This window comes from Trichechus manatus, unplaced genomic scaffold (genome assembly GCF_000243295.1).
Source record: "Trichechus manatus latirostris isolate Lorelei unplaced genomic scaffold, TriManLat1.0 scaffold00093, whole genome shotgun sequence".
NCBI classification, from domain to species: domain Eukaryota; kingdom Metazoa; phylum Chordata; class Mammalia; order Sirenia; family Trichechidae; genus Trichechus; species Trichechus manatus.
In genome coordinates, this window is record NW_004444029.1 from 8,712,477 (window position 1) to 8,729,354 (window position 16,878).

General features: G+C 39.2%; 1 protein-coding gene across 10 annotated transcripts in view; it reads right to left on the reverse strand.

Annotated features, from left to right (window-relative positions):
* The window catches only part of LUC7L2 (LUC7 like 2, pre-mRNA splicing factor), a 51,808-nt gene that overhangs the window by 8,751 nt on the left and 26,179 nt on the right, over nt 1-16,878 (reverse strand). For 9 of the 10 annotated variants that reach the window (XM_004382386.2, XM_023736883.1, XM_023736884.1 and 6 more), the window contains 6 exons: nt 13,949-14,047; nt 11,807-11,917; nt 10,229-10,372; nt 6,636-6,812; nt 5,134-5,225; nt 2,669-2,698 (listed from right to left, as the gene is read on the reverse strand). In XM_004382386.2, coding sequence (XP_004382443.1) covers nt 2,669-2,698; nt 5,134-5,225; nt 6,636-6,812; nt 10,229-10,372; nt 11,807-11,917; nt 13,949-14,047 — 653 coding nt within the window. The remainder of the gene's footprint in view (nt 1-2,668; nt 2,699-5,133; nt 5,226-6,635; nt 6,813-10,228; nt 10,373-11,806; nt 11,918-13,948; nt 14,048-16,878) is intronic. The other variant, XM_023736881.1, reaches the window with a different exon arrangement.

The following is a 16,878-nucleotide window of genomic DNA, read 5'->3' on the forward strand; positions in this document are numbered from 1 at the left end:
AGATAAACATACAAAAATCAGTTGGATTCCTTTACACCAACAAAGAGAACCTTGAAGAGGAAATCACCAAAACAATACCATTTACAATAACCCCCAAGAAGATAAAATACTTAGGAATAAATCTAACCAGAGATGTAAAAGACCTACACAATGAAGACTACAAGACACTACTGTAAGAAACCAAAAGAGACCTGCATGAGTGGAAAAACATACCTTGCTCATGGACAGGAAGACTCAACATTGTGAAAATATCAATTCTAGCCAAAGCGATCTACAGATACAATGCAATCCTGATCCAAATTCCACCAGCATTTTTTAATGAGATGGAGAAACAAATCACCAACTTCATATGGAAAGGGAAGAGACCCCGAATAAGTAAAGCATTACTCAAGAAGAAGAACAAAGTGGGACACCTCACACTACCTGATTTTAGAATCTATTATTCCGCCACGGTAGTCAAAACAGCCTGGTACTGGTACAACAACAGATACGTACACCAATGGAACAGAATTGAGAAGCCAGACATAAATTCATCCACCTATGAGCAGCTGATATTTGACAAAAGCTCAAAGTCCGTTCACTGGAGAAAAGACAGTCTCTTCAACAAATAGTGCCGGCATAACTGGCTATCCATCTGCCAAAAACTGAAACAAGACCCATACCTCACACCACGCACAAAAACTAACTCAAAATGGATCAAAGACTTAAATATAAAATTGAAAATGATAAAGATCCTGGAAGAAAAAATACGGACAACGCTAGAAGCCCTAATACATGGCATAAACACAATACGAACCATAAGTAAGAAGGCACAAGCACCAGAAGAGAGACTAGATAACTGTGTGCTCCTAAAAATTAAACACTTACGCTCATCAAAAGACTTCACCAAAAGGGTCAAAAGACAACCTACAGACTGGGAAAAAATTTTTGGCTACAACAAAGCCGATCAGTGTTTAATCTCTAAAATCTACAAGATACCGCAAAACCTCAACAAAAAAAGACAAATAACCCAATTAAAAAATGGGCAAAGGATATGAACAGGCACTTCCCCAAAGACGACATTCAGGCAGCTGACATATGAAGAAATGCTCACGATCATTAGCCATTAGAGAAATGCAGATCAAAAATACAATGAGATATCATCTCACCCCAACAAGGCTAGCATTAATCCAAAAAACACAAAATAATAAATGTTGGAGAGGTTGTGGAGAGACTGGAACATTTTTACACTGTTGGTGGGAATGTAAAATGGTACAACCACTTTGGAAATTGATTGGGCGCTTCGTTAAAAAACTAGAAATAGAAGTACCATACGATCTAGCTATCCCGCTCCTTGGAATATATCCTAGAGAAATAAGAGCCGTCACACAAATAGATATATGCACACCCATGTTCATTGCAGCACTGTTCACAATAGCAAAACGATGGAAACAACTAGATGCCCATCAGTGGACGAATGGATAAATTATGGTATAGCTACACAATGGAATACTACGCAACGATAAAAAACGATGAAGTCGTGAAACATAACATAGAAGAATCTATAGAGGGCATTACCTTGAGTGAATTTAGTCAGTCACAGAAGGACAAATATTATATAAGACCACTATTATAAGAACTCAAGAATAGGTTTAAACACAGAAGACAACATTCTTTGATAGTTACGAGGGTGGGGAGGGAGGTTGAAGGTTATTCACTAACTTGATAGTAGATAAGTATCATCGTAGGGGAAGGGAATGACAGTACACACTACAGGAGAAGTCAGCACAACTGGACTAAACCAAAGCTAAGAAGTTTCCTGAACACAATCAAACACTGAGGGACAGAGTAGCAGGGGTAGGGGTCTGGGGACCATGCTTTCAGGGGATATCTAGGTCAGTTAGCATAACAAAGTTTAAGAAAATGTTCTGCATCCCACTTTGGTGAGTGGCGTCTGGGGTCTTAAAAGCTTGCAAGCGGCCATCTAAGATGCATCAGTTGTTCCCAACCATGTGGAGTAAAGGAGAATAAGGAACACCAAAGACACAAGGAAAGTATTAGCCCAAGAGACAGAAAGGGCCACATAAACCAGAGACTTCATTAGCCTCAGACCAGAAGAATTAGATGGTGCCCGGCTACCACCAATGACTGCCCTGACAGGGAACACAACAGAGTCCCTGATGGAGCAGGAGAAAGGTGGGGTGTAGAACTCAAATTCTAGTAAGAAGACCAGACTTAATGGTCTGACTGAGACTGGAGAAACCCCGGAAGGCACGGCCCTTAGATTCTCTATCAGCCCAGAACTTAAAACAATTTCCGAGGCCAACTCTTCAGACAGGAATTGGACTGGACTGTGGGACATAAAGTATGATACTCATGAGGAGTGTGCCTCTTAGCTCAAGTAGACACAAGAGACTAAACTGGCAGCTTCTGTCTGGAGGTGAGATGGGAAGGCAGAGAGGGTTAGGAGCTGGCTGAATGGACATGGGGAACCAAGGGTGGAAAGGAAGAATGTGCTGTCACAGTAAGGGGAGAATAATTAGGGTCACATAACAATGTACATATCAGTTTTTGTATGGGCGACTAACCTGAAATGTAAACTTCATTTAAACTACAACAATTAAAAAAAAAAAACCTATCTTTGAAAACTACACCTTCACTACTTACACCTATCTTGTGTAACACCTACCTTTTGGGATTCTTGCTATGTGATCGAGACCTAAAAAAGAATAATATCTACTTTTAGAAAAATGACTATAAAAAATAAAAATAAAAAAAGTGAGAAAACAGTACAAGGTGTTGTTAAAATTACTTCTCCTGATTTCTAATCTTTATATTAATTTTATAAATATAAGGCATATACTTAGGCACACAAAATTTTCCAAAATGTACCATAAACCATACAGACTCCTGCACCGTAGGTTCTTCTCTTTGGCATATGAGCTCCTTTAAGTGAGGCTATAAAAGAATATGCTCCTGGCATGGGGGTGGGGGTGAGGGCTAAAACACAGCACATGACAATTCACTAACTCTCCAGAAACCACTTCCCAACCTGGAAAAAGTCCTTTGTTATTTCTATCTCGGTCATTTCTTCTCTCCCTCTATAAAGGCTGTGAATTACCTATACATTGGAACTACAACCTCATTCTGCAATCCCTAGAACACCAGCTCCATCTGGTAACACCGTTCCTTAACATGCAGTGCAATGCTCCTTTTTCAGCACACGGGTAATTACTGCTCACTAAATGGCAGTGGCTGACACTCCGGCCATTAGGAAGCCACAGACGTTTCTGTGTTGAGAGCATGGCCCTGGACTCAGCAGGTCTGCGTTTTACTCTGGCTCTGCCACCCACCATCTGTGAGACCTGGGTAGGTTATACGCTCCCTCAGCTCAGTTTGTCATTGGTAAGAGAGGACTAGGAATAGAAATTTCACAGTGGAGTTGTAAAGATTCGATGAACTAACACAGGTAAATTCCTTAGAACAGTGCCTGGCACAAAATAAGCACTCACTAAGGAATAGCCATTTTTATTATTATCCTTTCCAATACTAAGACTGGAACTCCATCTTCTATAAGTGTGTACTGCCTTGCAATTTCCACATCTTCTATACTTAGTTATGACATACCTCCAGGTCAGAGGCAGATATACAGATTTTGTGAAAATATTTTTTAAACACTTCTGGAATAGGGTCACATTTTATAATCAATATTAAAATAAACCTGCCACTCGGCAAGCAGAAAAGAAAGGCATGAGGTACTTTCTCACACCTACAAATGTGAAACATTGTCCTGCAAAGAACTGGTTGTCTCATTTGACTGCCTCCTTGTATGACTGGCACCACATGCCGTGCAATTTTAATTTAAACCTGGATTTCCAATATGACTAAAAAGCCATTCGTATTGTCTTAAATATTACAACACTAGGCGATATTCTCATAAAAACTTCATCTACACAAGAGCATGGAGATTAAGCTCTGAGGTAAAAATTTAGAGTAAACGGAGGAATGACAGCATTTCCCCTAAACCACTTTGTCACAGACAGTCCAAAAACGGTCACCCGTCAGAAGCCACACAACACAAATGGAGTGAGTTTAAACCTCCTAAAACAGAGCAAGTATAACACGTTCAAAGCTTGGATGAAGGTGGTGTGACCTAGTCACCTCCTGTGAAGAGTTTTAATCATCTCGGCATAACATCTGCTAACTCTAAAGAGAGGTATTTCATTTTCAGAGATGTGTAAAACAATCAAGGGAGCACCAGGAATGAGAAACACAGGGAAAAGCTTTGTGGCATGCCTGTCCACCCTAAGGCTGTTGAAGAAGTTACAACTGAGTCAGAGGGATGCTGCCACCACAATGCTATGCAATTTTAGTTGCCAATGAATAAAAGTGATTCAGAAGAGCCTTAGACATTCTAAATATGAAAAATGGTGTGATTTTATCAATTAATAAATACTAATGCATTTCTTCTGGTGATGTCTCCTAGAATTGAGAAAATATAGAATCCAAGTTCAATGTAAAATTATCAACAAATCAAATAAACAAACACTTCTTACCAGCAAGTATAAAATATATCATACAAGTGAAAATAGTTCTATGTCAACCTGGTACAAATCTAGCCCATTATAAATATCAGAGGACTAGAAAAGAGCTTTGCTATAAATCTTACAAGACACACAGGTGTGAAGCTCTCGATTCACTCTTCCACATATTCTGAAGAAAACCACACTGAGTTAAATAACAAGTTAATATACTTGTATAAACATTGTTCCACATGGTAACTTTTTAAAAAAAGTAAACAGAAATTTCCCACTTCTCATAGCAGATTTGTTACTGCTGATTGTGTTCCGTCACGTCAATTTGTCACGTCTGTTCTTGGAGGACAGAGAAGAACTGCGTCATAGGGTTTCCTAGACTGTAACCTTTACGGAAGCAGATAATCAGGTCTTTCTCCGATAATCAGGTCTTTCTCCCTTGGAGCAGCTGGTGGGTTTGAACTGCTGACCTTTCGGTTAGCAGCCGAGCCTTAACCACTGCACCACGAGGGCTCCTTATAGCAGAAGAAGTAACATCTAAAATCTGGTATCAATCGCCTCTCTTGACAGGAGACAATCCACTTCTAAATAATGGGATGAGTCTCCTAATGAGTCATACCTCCTCAGCTTCTCCCTTTCTTCTCTCTCCCTTTCTTCTCTGCGTTTCAGACGTTCCAGGTTTCTTTTCTCCTGCTTCTCAGCTACAACTCTCTTAAAAAACAAAGTTCAAACAGTAAGTGAGGAGCGTACTTGCTGGCTCCGTTCTTAATGAGCTCTATGCTACAACTCACCATGTCTGGTTTCCAACACAGTATATGTATCATTAAAATCTGTTTAACGAGAATTCAATTTGAAGTTTATACAGGTATAACCATTAGACTTACAAGTCTGTGATTTCCAAAATCTTTCCCACTTTTTTGAAAAGTTTATAAATTTTCACATTTCTCTATGATTTCTTAATGACATTTCAAATCATTTCTACAAAATTTTTCTCCTCTGAAAGTTTTTCAGCATTTTGTCTTTTCAAAACAATAATGCCCTGGTTTTCAACATGCAAATATCTTCTGACACTTTCAATTACTGCCCTGAGGCTGCTTTTAAAAATGCCAGTAACATGCTAAAAAGTTCTCTGGCTAGGTATTTATCCGCAAAGACTCTCAAGTAGGTACCTTTTTGGAGTTTTAACTTAAGAGTACAAACATTTGCTACAGTGACACTCTTTATGCCATTTTTTTAAACCTACTTGAGATCACCCCAGCTACTCAGGGACTGGGCACTATTACACCAAAGAGCACTTGCTGCCCACTCCAAGTATGGAGATTTCCTGGGCTTTTCTGGTTCCACATCATTTTAAATGTCAAATTATGGATCTTGGGTAATTCCAGTGACAACAACTGCACAGAAGTGACTATGCAGTGTTTTTCATCTTTGAGCCAGTCCTCAATTCATGACACAACTCCATCACAGCACCATATATTTTTTTAAAGAGCCTCATCGGACTGTTTGAAGGTAAACTGATTGATATCCACTGACTCTGCCTTAGTTTACCTCTTCCAAAACATCCCACCACATTCGTTTTGTTCAGACCATGCTGTCCTTCTCACCACAGCCTATACATCAGGGGACAAGGATTTTCCTTTTTCTATAGGTTTCCTCCTATGTCCTTCTGAAATGGAGGCAGAAGCCAGAGGTTCTAGGAATTTGCTATTTAGTGAAGAAATGCAAAATATTTCAAATAATATTATTAATCCTCTTATAAAGTAAACACAAACATAGTATTATATTAACTTTATTGAAAAGAAAGCTAACAGTGGAAATTTTAGGGGATTTTGTATGATGGAATTAGTTTAGATCCCAGTTTGAAAGATTCCTAATTCAGTGTTGCAAAAACACAAAACGCTACCTCGCAGAAAAATGGGATAGTATTTAAAAGTCTGCTTCTCCTATTAAACTAGATGGTATGCCCACTTACAATCCTACACTATTCAGCATGACTTGTTAACAGATACTAAATGTAACTGAATCACAGTCAAGAAAACTGTACAAAAAGACAACTAATACAGATCAAAAGAACGAATGGCTAAACTGGATTAAAGCAACGGATAGAAATTACCAATGTACCTTTAGCTCTTCAAGCTTCTCTCTTATTTCAATAAATCCCAGGTGCAGTTTACCCCCAAAGTGATCAGCCAGTCGTCTGTCATTATCATGAAGACCCAAATAGGCAGAGCAGACTTCACAGACTCGAAGTTTCTGCTGCTGGAAACTGGAAGCTGGCATAGAATTCCGGTAAACCTCCTACACAGAAGTAAAAAGTGAGAAAAACACTGATCACGTAAACCTCAAGAGTCACACAATAAAATACACTATGAAATAATAACAAGTGTTCTAAAGCATATACAAAAACATGGCCATGTTGTTATGCAAATCAGATTCCTCTCAACTCCCAGGTCTGTCCTCAGGCCCTCTCCAGGGGAGGTCAAAGATCACAGCCTCTAGCTGCAATCGAGTCGACTGCAATGAGTTGTTGGTTACTATGATATAAAATACAGCTTTCTGGAAAAGGTTTTCTCAGAATTCCAGAATGTTCTGTTTCCTATAACTTTTATAAAAATGAGCTGTAGCAGCTCCAATACTGCACACCAGTGACAGTTCACACCAGTGAAGGGTTCAGGAAGCAGAAGGCCCCCTGCCGGCTGCTGGCAGAGCAGCCAGCAATGTCTTCTTACAATGAGACTCCGACTGAGAGGAGGAGTTCAACAACACAAGAGAGAGACATGTCTTGTACTCACCATTTTACTCATATTAACTTCATTAATGGAACAATAAATTGGCAGGTATCCCTACAAGCTCTCTGTCCCCTTTTGCCTTACTAAAAGAACCCTGATTTTTGTTTGAGGCAGCAACATGCCCAGCTAAAAGTACTACATTTCCAAGTTTTCAATTAAGGTTTGGCTAAGCAGATGTAAGTGGAAACTGCTGGATAGAATTTACAAGAAAGTTCTTTAAAAGGGAGTCAATACATTCAGAAAGAAAATCATGAAGAGATGCTATAACCTGTCAATCAAAGTTTAATGAAAAACAGAATATTTACATAACCTCAAACTGTCAAGACTAAGATACTTTTTTCCTCTAGTGGTTTCTGTAGGGTTCATAGTATAAAATTTTAACTTATAAGAAAGCCTGAGTGGCTATGTTAATACCAGACAAAGCAGTTTTCAGATTCAGGGACAGTATTAGGGATAAAGAGAGACATTTCATAATAACAAAGAGTTCAATTCATCAAAAAGACATAACGATTCTAAATGATATAATCACTTATTAACAGAGTTTCAAAATACATGAAGCAAAACTGAAAGGCAATAGACAAATCCACAACTATAGTTGGAGACTTCGACACTCTTCTCTCAGTAATTAAAACAAGTAGACAGAAAATCAATAGGATGCCGAAGACTTGCCCAAATCTATCAACTCTATTGACTCAACTGGCATTTATAGAGCACCCCATCTAACAAGGCAAACACCATCTTTTCAAGAGCAGATGGACCATTCACCAAGACAGACATATGCAGGGCTGTAAACAAGGACCAGTATGTTTAAGAGGATTGAAATCACACAAACGACATTCTCTGAACACAACAGAGTTAAATTAGAAATCAGTAATAGAAAAATATCTGGAAAAAACCACCAAATATATAAAATCTAAACAACAGACTCCTAATCCATAGATTTAAGAAGAAATAACAAGCAATAATATTAGCAAACACTGAACTGAATGAATATGAAAACACAAAATATGAAAATGTGTAGAATACAGCTACAATAGCGATTAGAAGAAAATTTATAGCATAAAAAGGTTTACGATCAGTGATCTAACCTTCCACCTTATGAGGCTACAATAGGAGCAAATCAGACCCAAAGTAAAGCTGCCATTGTTGGGTGTCATCAAGTTGATTTTCCACTCGTAGTATCACGTGTGACAGAGTATAACTGCCCCACAGGGTTTTCCAGGCTATAATCTTTATGAGAACAGACTGCCACATCTTTCTCCCATGAAGCCACCAGATGAGTTCAAACCATCAACCTTTTAGTTAGCAGCCGAGCATTTAACCATTGCACGACCAGCGTTCCTAAGGTGAAGTAGGAGAAAGGAAGTAATAAGCATAAACAGAAATCAATGAAATAGAAAAAAGTAAACAAAGGGGAAAAACAATAAAATCAGAGGCTGGTTCTTCAAAAAGAAAAATAAAACTGATGAACACCTAGCTAGCTGCACCAAGGAAAAAAAAAAGACAAACTGCAAACATCACTATAGTCTACAGACACTAAAAAGATAAGAAGGGAATACTAGCAACAACTTTATGCCAATAAATTAGACAATGCAGAGATTTGGTGAAAGATCAATTTCCAAAAGTGACTCAAAAGAAACAAACCCTGAATACTCCTATGACTATCAATTTATTTAATTCTTAACTGAAAAAACCTTACATAAAGAAAATTCCAGTCCCACATGGCTTCACTGGTGAATTCTAACAAACATTTAAAAAAGAAAGAATGCCAATCCTACAAAAGACACTTGAGAATACTTCTCAACTCGTTTTATGAACCAGCATTACCTTGATACCAAAACCAAAGTACAAAGTCATTACATGACTAAGTTACCAAGAATGGCTGGGGAACGCCATACTGTGGATAATAAAGCTTTCCTTCCACACCCTCCTTTCTGTGAAAAATATCTGACACATACTGAGTCTTCCTCTTCCTTCTCGCTCTCTCAGGGTTATCATTACTGCACAGCTATTGTGCAAAGCAATGACCACAGCCTTTCCCTCCCTCCTCCCTCCCCTCCTTCACCTGAAGATCAGCACTACGTTCGGGCAGGTAAAGGTGGGATGATGGAAGAGGTATTAAGGTGGCTTCCCTCTACTCTGCTTTTCCCTCTAGTGGGAAGAACAGATGCTAGTACCAGGACATTAGGAGGAAGGAAAAGAACCTGCATTCCAAGTAGTCTGAAGAGGGTGTTCCTTTTCTGTGACCTTGCCACACAGACCCTGCCCTCTCAACACCCAAAATACACTGGTGAGAGGTTTAAAAAAAAAAAAGGAGAGCGGTGCCCAGGGTTGAGAGGAAACATTGCCTCGCAGGAGGATTCCAAGCTCAGATATCTGCAGCGGCCAGGCGGATGACCCGCCAAGCAGGTCAGTGTGATAGTTGGGAGCAGTGGAGACTACGGCAACGGGCAGAGAACAATTCCATCTGAAGGCATTCAATTTCTAAAAACATCAGGGAGGCCAAACAAACTAGGACTCTGCCTGTAGGATATTCGATTCTGACCTGTGCTGGAAGGTAGAGTGAGAAGAGGCTCCTATGGTGCTAGCAGACTGTACCAAGGTCGGGGAATGCTATGGTCACATGGGGGTCGAGTGGCAGGTGAGTATCGCAGTGACCGTGCACATGCAGAGTGTGTCTGACTACTACAATTCATTTCATTTACCAGTTACAGATTTCAGCAGATCAATGACCCCAAATTCAAAAAAAAAAAAACAACTAATTCTGGAACACAACCATTAGTATGACACAGAGCACTTAAATATTTTTATGTTAGTTTAAATATCCTTTACCAATAATTTTTCAGGACTCTCTAGTCAAATATATGTTCTTCAAGAAGTACAAGTACTATGACAGCTGTCTACCAGCACTGAAAGTTCAATCACCTCTGCTTCTCTCTTCTTTGCCCGTGCTTTCTCTACTTCATCCATCACTTTCTGGGATTCTTCCACATTTCCCTCAGCTCCCAGCTGTTCCACCTTAGCTAACAATTTACCAATTTCTTCATTTAACTCATGAACACGCTCTGCCTAGAAGGAAACACGGAGGAAGATAATGAATAAAAAACAATAGCAAAGTTCAAAACATTTCAGCAACGCTCAGAAGTTACCTAAGCAATACGAGCATAAACAATGCTTCCTGAGCATTTCCCCAGGGCACTGGGGAGACGTCAGGTGTTTGGAGTCGGGCTGAATTTATTTCCCTGCATCTGGTATCCTACGGATCCCAAAAGAACTGCTCCTTTCCAGCCTCAGCTTGGGCAGGACGTTCAATCTAAGATATTCCTTCCCTCAAAGAGACTCTCAACTCTATTAGCACTACCCTACCTCTTTACTAAAGCAGTGGTATTTTTCTTTAGATATCCGTCATTAAGGCCCCAGACTCTTGACCCTTCCCTATATCCATGTCCTTTGCCATCTAACTTTAGTGCCATCCTACTCCGTCTCTGAACTTGGCCACATAACTGGCCTTGGTTAACAGGATGGTAGCAAACATGACAAGAGGAAAGACTCATGACTGGGCATGATGCTTCTGTATCTTTGCTGCCACCACCGCAAAAGCATCACCAGGCTAGCCTTCTAGGCATGGCTGTGTCTTCCAGATGACGGAAAGATAAGTGAGTCGGCCCAACTAGGACAGGAATAACTGCCCAGTCAATATCAGCCTAAGTCACTGACATGCAGACTCATGAGCTAAATCAGTATTTACTGTTCTCAGCCACTGAGTTTTGAGGTGGATAGTTACACAGCATTTCTGCTTACGAATCTCTTTCAACCATGAGATATCGGACGCCCATCTTTATGGTTCCCATCTTCAGAGACCTTTTCAGAAAAGGCTGGCTAAAAAGAATGCTCTTCTCAAGCAAGAAAATCCCTTTCATACATATCTTAACACCATACTTTAGTGCTGCAATTGGAACCTCTACCTCTACCTTGGTAACTCTGTCTCACATTCCAGATTTTCATAAAACGTTAACTATGAAGAAGTCAATCATCAGATCAACCAAATGCAATATATTGACCTTGTTCAGATCCTGATTAGAACACATTGACTCTACACAGGAAAAAAAGCGTATTCTGGATATTAGATCATATTAAAGAATTATTGTTAGCTTTATGGATGTGATATTATGATTATATTTTACAGGTGAAATGATATGACGTCTAGAATTTGCTTTTAAAATACTGAAATATAAGCAGAAAACTGATGACTTTTGAAACTCAGTAATGGATCCACTGGGATTCATTATACTTTTCTATTTTTTTGTGTACGATAAGTTCACAATAAAACATTTTTTACAAGTAGTGAGTTGAGGAAGACTTAAAAAGGACACTTGAAACAACATTTAAAATGAACAATTAGAAAATCTGTGGCTCCACAATTTCAAAGTAAGTTAAAATAAAACAAAAAAAGCAGTGAGTCAAAACCACATTTTGCACTAATGAAATGACTGAAATTCTTACCTTTGCTGCTACTTCAGCACTAATCTCTTCTTGAGTTTCTGCTAATCTTTTCTTAGCCACTTCTGTTCTTCTGTCACAATCCGCAATAAATGACTGCAGATGATCCATGGCCTAAAAAGATTAATTGAAAGACAATTAGAAATGGTCTTATCTGGAAATACTTATAAATTACACTTCGTTTTTAAAAATGCTACCATGGTAGTAAAAAAATAACAAAAGAAGCATATTCAATAATGAAACCAAAATACTATCTGCCACCTGTCAAACTGGCAAAGAATAAACATCAATAATAATTCCCAGGAATGAGAAGACTATAAGGAAATTGCCACGTTTATACCCTGCTGAAGAAAGCACAGACAGGTATGGATGGCCCTTAGAAAAAGGCAATGTGCGTGTCACTAAACTGTATATGTAGAAACTGCTGAGCTGGTGTATGTTTTGCTGTGTATATTCTCAACAAAATAAAATAAATAAAGAGCAATGTGGCAACTGCTATCAAAAGCCTTAAAACAAACCCAGCTTAGTAATTCTACTTAAAGAAATTTGTCGTAAAAAAGTAATCAGAGATACATGGAGGATTAGTATTGAAACCTATTCTTCACAGTGTTGTTATTTAGAATGGTAGAAAGTTATAGATGCTCAAACGTCCTTTCGACACTAAGAAATTGACTTGTTTAGTCACTGAGAAAGTTTTTACAAGAATACTTAATGATGTGGGAAAATGTTCCTGGTTCATTTGTAAATAAAAATCAAGTTGCAAAATGTTACACCCAATAAGACCTCAATTTTGTAAAATAAAACAGGATAGAAAAGATTTGAAGGGTAGACATAAAATGTTAACTGCAATTTTTTTTTTAATATTTGGATCATTTTTAATAGTTTATGTTTCTCTGTGTTTTTCAAATTTTCCAAATTAAATGTTACAATTAGAAAAACCTGCCTTATTTTTCAAAGAATAAACTACCGACAATTTTAGCAGTGTGTACGCTGTAAAGACCCAATTCAATTATTTACATTAAAAGACATTTATCAGTCATGTTAATATGTCTATAATGAAATAACGTTCACTTAAAAGTACATTTTAAAAATCTGTTCTCAAGTGAAACAATATGGGCTTTCAAATCTAAATCTAGGGAAATACAACTAATCCAAAATACACGTTTAATTAAAGATACAAATTTATCCACCATACATCTAATTCTAAAAATGGTGAAAGAATTTCTTGAAAGTGAAAATCAATAAGAATCATGAAAAAGCTTTTATCTGTAATGACAAAAAACCAAAACCAAACCCACTGCCGTCGAGTCAATTCCGACTCATAGCGACTCTATAGGACAGAGTAGAACTGACCCATAGGGTTTCCAAGGAGCAGCTGGTGGATTCAAACTGCCAACCTTTTTGGTTAGTACCCACGGCTATTAACCACTGTGCCACCAGGGCTTCGAAATGACAAAGAGATAGATAATGAACTCCTTTACCTGGTTGCCCAATGGTTAAACACTCGGCTGCTAACCAAAAGGTTGGCAGTTCAAACCCTCCCAGTGGCTCCATGGAAGAAAACCCACTGCTGTCAAGTCAAATTCTGACTCACAGTGACGGTATAGGACAGAGTAGAACTGGCCCATAGGGTTTCCAAGGAGCAGCTGGTGGATTCCAACTGCTGACCTTTTGGTTAGCAGCTGAGTTCTCAACCACTGCTCTGCCAGGACCTGGCGATCTGCTTCCATAAAGATTACAGCCTAAGAAACCATATAGAGTAGTTCTAATCTGTACTATAGGGCCATTAGGAGCCGAAATTGACTCAGTGGCACACAATAACAACAATTTGAAGCTTATCTTTATAAATTATAGCAGAAATCTATTAAAATTTTCTTATGCTAAGATAAAGGTGGAATCTCAAAGCAGTGAGGGAATAGATTAATCAATAAATTATGTTGGGCCAATTAGGAAGCTATTTGGAAAAAAAAGCTAGGTCCACACTCCAATACCTTCAACCAGAATAAATTCAAAGTGGATCAAGAATTTAAGTGTATAAACTATTAAAATACTACAAGAAACCACGGGAGAGAATTCTTATCACCTCAGTACAGGGAAATTCCTGCAAAAGGTAATAATTTAACCCATTAAAGAAAAATCACATACATCAAGCTCAAAGAAAAAGTCTTGTTCTTTGGATGCAATTTCATAATCCGCTCTTAAAGCCAGGTCATGGACTTTCAGACATTCTCCAAGATCCATTCTCTGGTGGGGGGAAAGACAGATAATATTAAAACAGAAAATACATTTTTCAAAAATGCATTAACAATTACAGGTCTCTCCAGAATACATATTGTCATACAAGATGCTTCTTTCAAATTACAAAATTTCATAGGCAAGTATACAACTTGGTGCCAGAAAAAAAACTGCATCAATTATGTCTACCAACAGATGGAAACAGTGATCACTTCTGTAGTCAAGAACAAATGGACAGGGAAAAACCTATCAGACGCTGAGAAGAACTTACAGTTTCTATATCAGAACATATTTCGCTGAGCCCCATAACACAAAAAAGATAAACCAGGTTAATTTACATTTTAAAATCAAACTGAAAGAATGTGTAAATCATATTACTGAATTATGGTCAATGTTCTCTGAAAAACATTCTGATTTTCAAATAAAGATGAAGTCCCCGAACAACAGACTGGTGACCTGAGCCCGATCCCAGGCTGACTCCACACGCACCAGCAAAGACTGCCGGTGTGAGTTCTCGGAGAACAAGGACCTAATCCACCTCTGACGAGGGTGGATCAGGGAAACCAAACGAACACTCTTTCTGATGCAAGGATGCTTCTGTTTAGAACTTCCAGTTAGACACTAAAACCAGAGGCTTTTCTCACATGAGATAAAATCCCTAAAATCTGTCCCATTTTACATGTAACGTGACAATTGATAAGATTTTTTAATGAAATCTTTTGGGGGTGGGGGACTGAAGGGAAAAAATGAGCTAGATGCAAAGACAATTACAACAAAAGCACAATAAAACAGTGATCGCGAAGTATTTCCTTCAACTGACTAAGTACCCACTTGTGCTGAGCACTAGGCTAGGTGCCGGGGGTATATTCCACAAGATAGCTACGTCTCTAACTTCATAGAGCTTACATTCAAGGGGACAGAAAACAAACAATAAACAAGAATTGTGCCTATGAACGAAGTAAGGTGATCTAATAAAAAGTAACACTCCCCATTACTATGGGAAACCATTTGGGATGTGGTGGTACAGAAGATCTTTCTGAAGAGGAGTAATTTAAACTGAACCTCAAGAGAAGACGCAAACGAACTTTGAGAAAAGCCAGTGTTCCAAGTTTTGCAGAAGATTTAGAAGACAGACCTTTTTTTTTATTTAGAGGGAAGTTTCTAGCAGCAAACGGAGACTCTACAGCATGTAAGCCTGGGCCCTACCCTTGTACACAGCATTTAGAAATGGCTTTGCCTATTTAACTTTTTGCCACAAACCTGCATATGTGTGTATAACAAAGGATATATCATTAATGTTGAACAATACCCAAAGCTAGAAAAGACAGTGAATTCACTGGATCAGAATTCAAAAGGATGAAACCAGATAAAATTTAACAGAAATAATTATGAAGTCCCATAGATACACCTAAGAAAACAAATCTACAAATAACTAGGTACCAGTTGATAATCAGACAAATTTAAAAAGACACAGAAATTTTAGTCCAGAGTGAGGGTGGCCCGACTGAGATAAACTCATATTACCTAAAACATCACCCACGGCACCGTCACATCTCCGGTGGCAAAGCACCCAGCACTGGCACTGGAGCGGTGACGGACGACACAGTGGGCGACGTGGAAGGGACGCTTTGCCACCGGCAGCCCTCGTGTCCTGTGGAGTAACAACGCTGATTCAAGGACATTCTTTGCTTTACTCAAAATCCCACTGATGGACATGGTGGATATACGGGACAGAGTTCCTGTTTGATAACCCAGTGGGTGGGGGGTTACTGGCATAGAAACACCCCATTCTGCCCTGGAACTAACCCTTTTGCTGACATGATAGCCACTTCTAATTTAGCAGGCTGGGGACTCTATGAGTAAGGTGGGACTACTTAATAAACAACAGTATATAATTGTTGATGTCAGAGTCTAGGCTCCTGCTGGTTGGCCCTAGATTAACGACAGTCTCACAGGGAGGAGTCCGTGCCCTAGCGGGCACTTAGTGTTGCGTCTTTGTTAATGACAGTTACAAAGAAGTGCACAGAGAAACAGCTGAAGTCCAAGCCTGGCCAGGTGGAGAGGTGAAAGTGCCTCTGTATCTTCCGATACTCTGACAGGACCTGTTCAGTTGGTTATCAACCGGATGGGGGACATGGCTGTGACTCATTATGCAAATGGGCCTGATCATCCTGTTAACAATGGTCATAGCAATAGGACATATTAAATGTTACGACTTCCCTTGAACACTGCTATATTAAGACCATGGCAATCAAGGTAATTAATAAATATGATGGCACTGACTTGCATCTACGCCTTTGTGAAGGTCGCTGGGCTTATGACAATGACATAGACAAAAAATAACAGGACAGCTGGGGGTGGACTGCCTGACACACAGGTGTGTTGTTTCATAACTGCCCGCTCACTGTCTCCCTACCTGCAAACGGACGTACAGTATGTGCTTTAAGAGGAGATAACTGCCCTATGAAGAAACCCAAAACTCTGTTAAGCTATCTTAATGGGGTAAAGGAGGGCTGTTCTCTGGGACCAGTCAATCTAGACCCCTCTGAACAGGGGCAATAAATAATGTTCATTGCCTGCAGGAAGCTTTCCACTTTTACTACCCTCTTTTACCTAGTATTACTCCCTTTTTTCGCCCCTTCCACTACCTGTTCTCTATACATGCTATTTGGCATGTAGACATGGCTGTCCAATTAGTACAATCCCGGGAGAAAGGAACTTAGGTGTGCTCCTCCCAAGACGTGAACTGGGGTGTGCTCAGATGCGATCTAACCCTGTGGACGGAAGCCTAACTTCGGGGAGCCTAGGGTGATGATGACGTGTGCTGTTCTACTTATCCC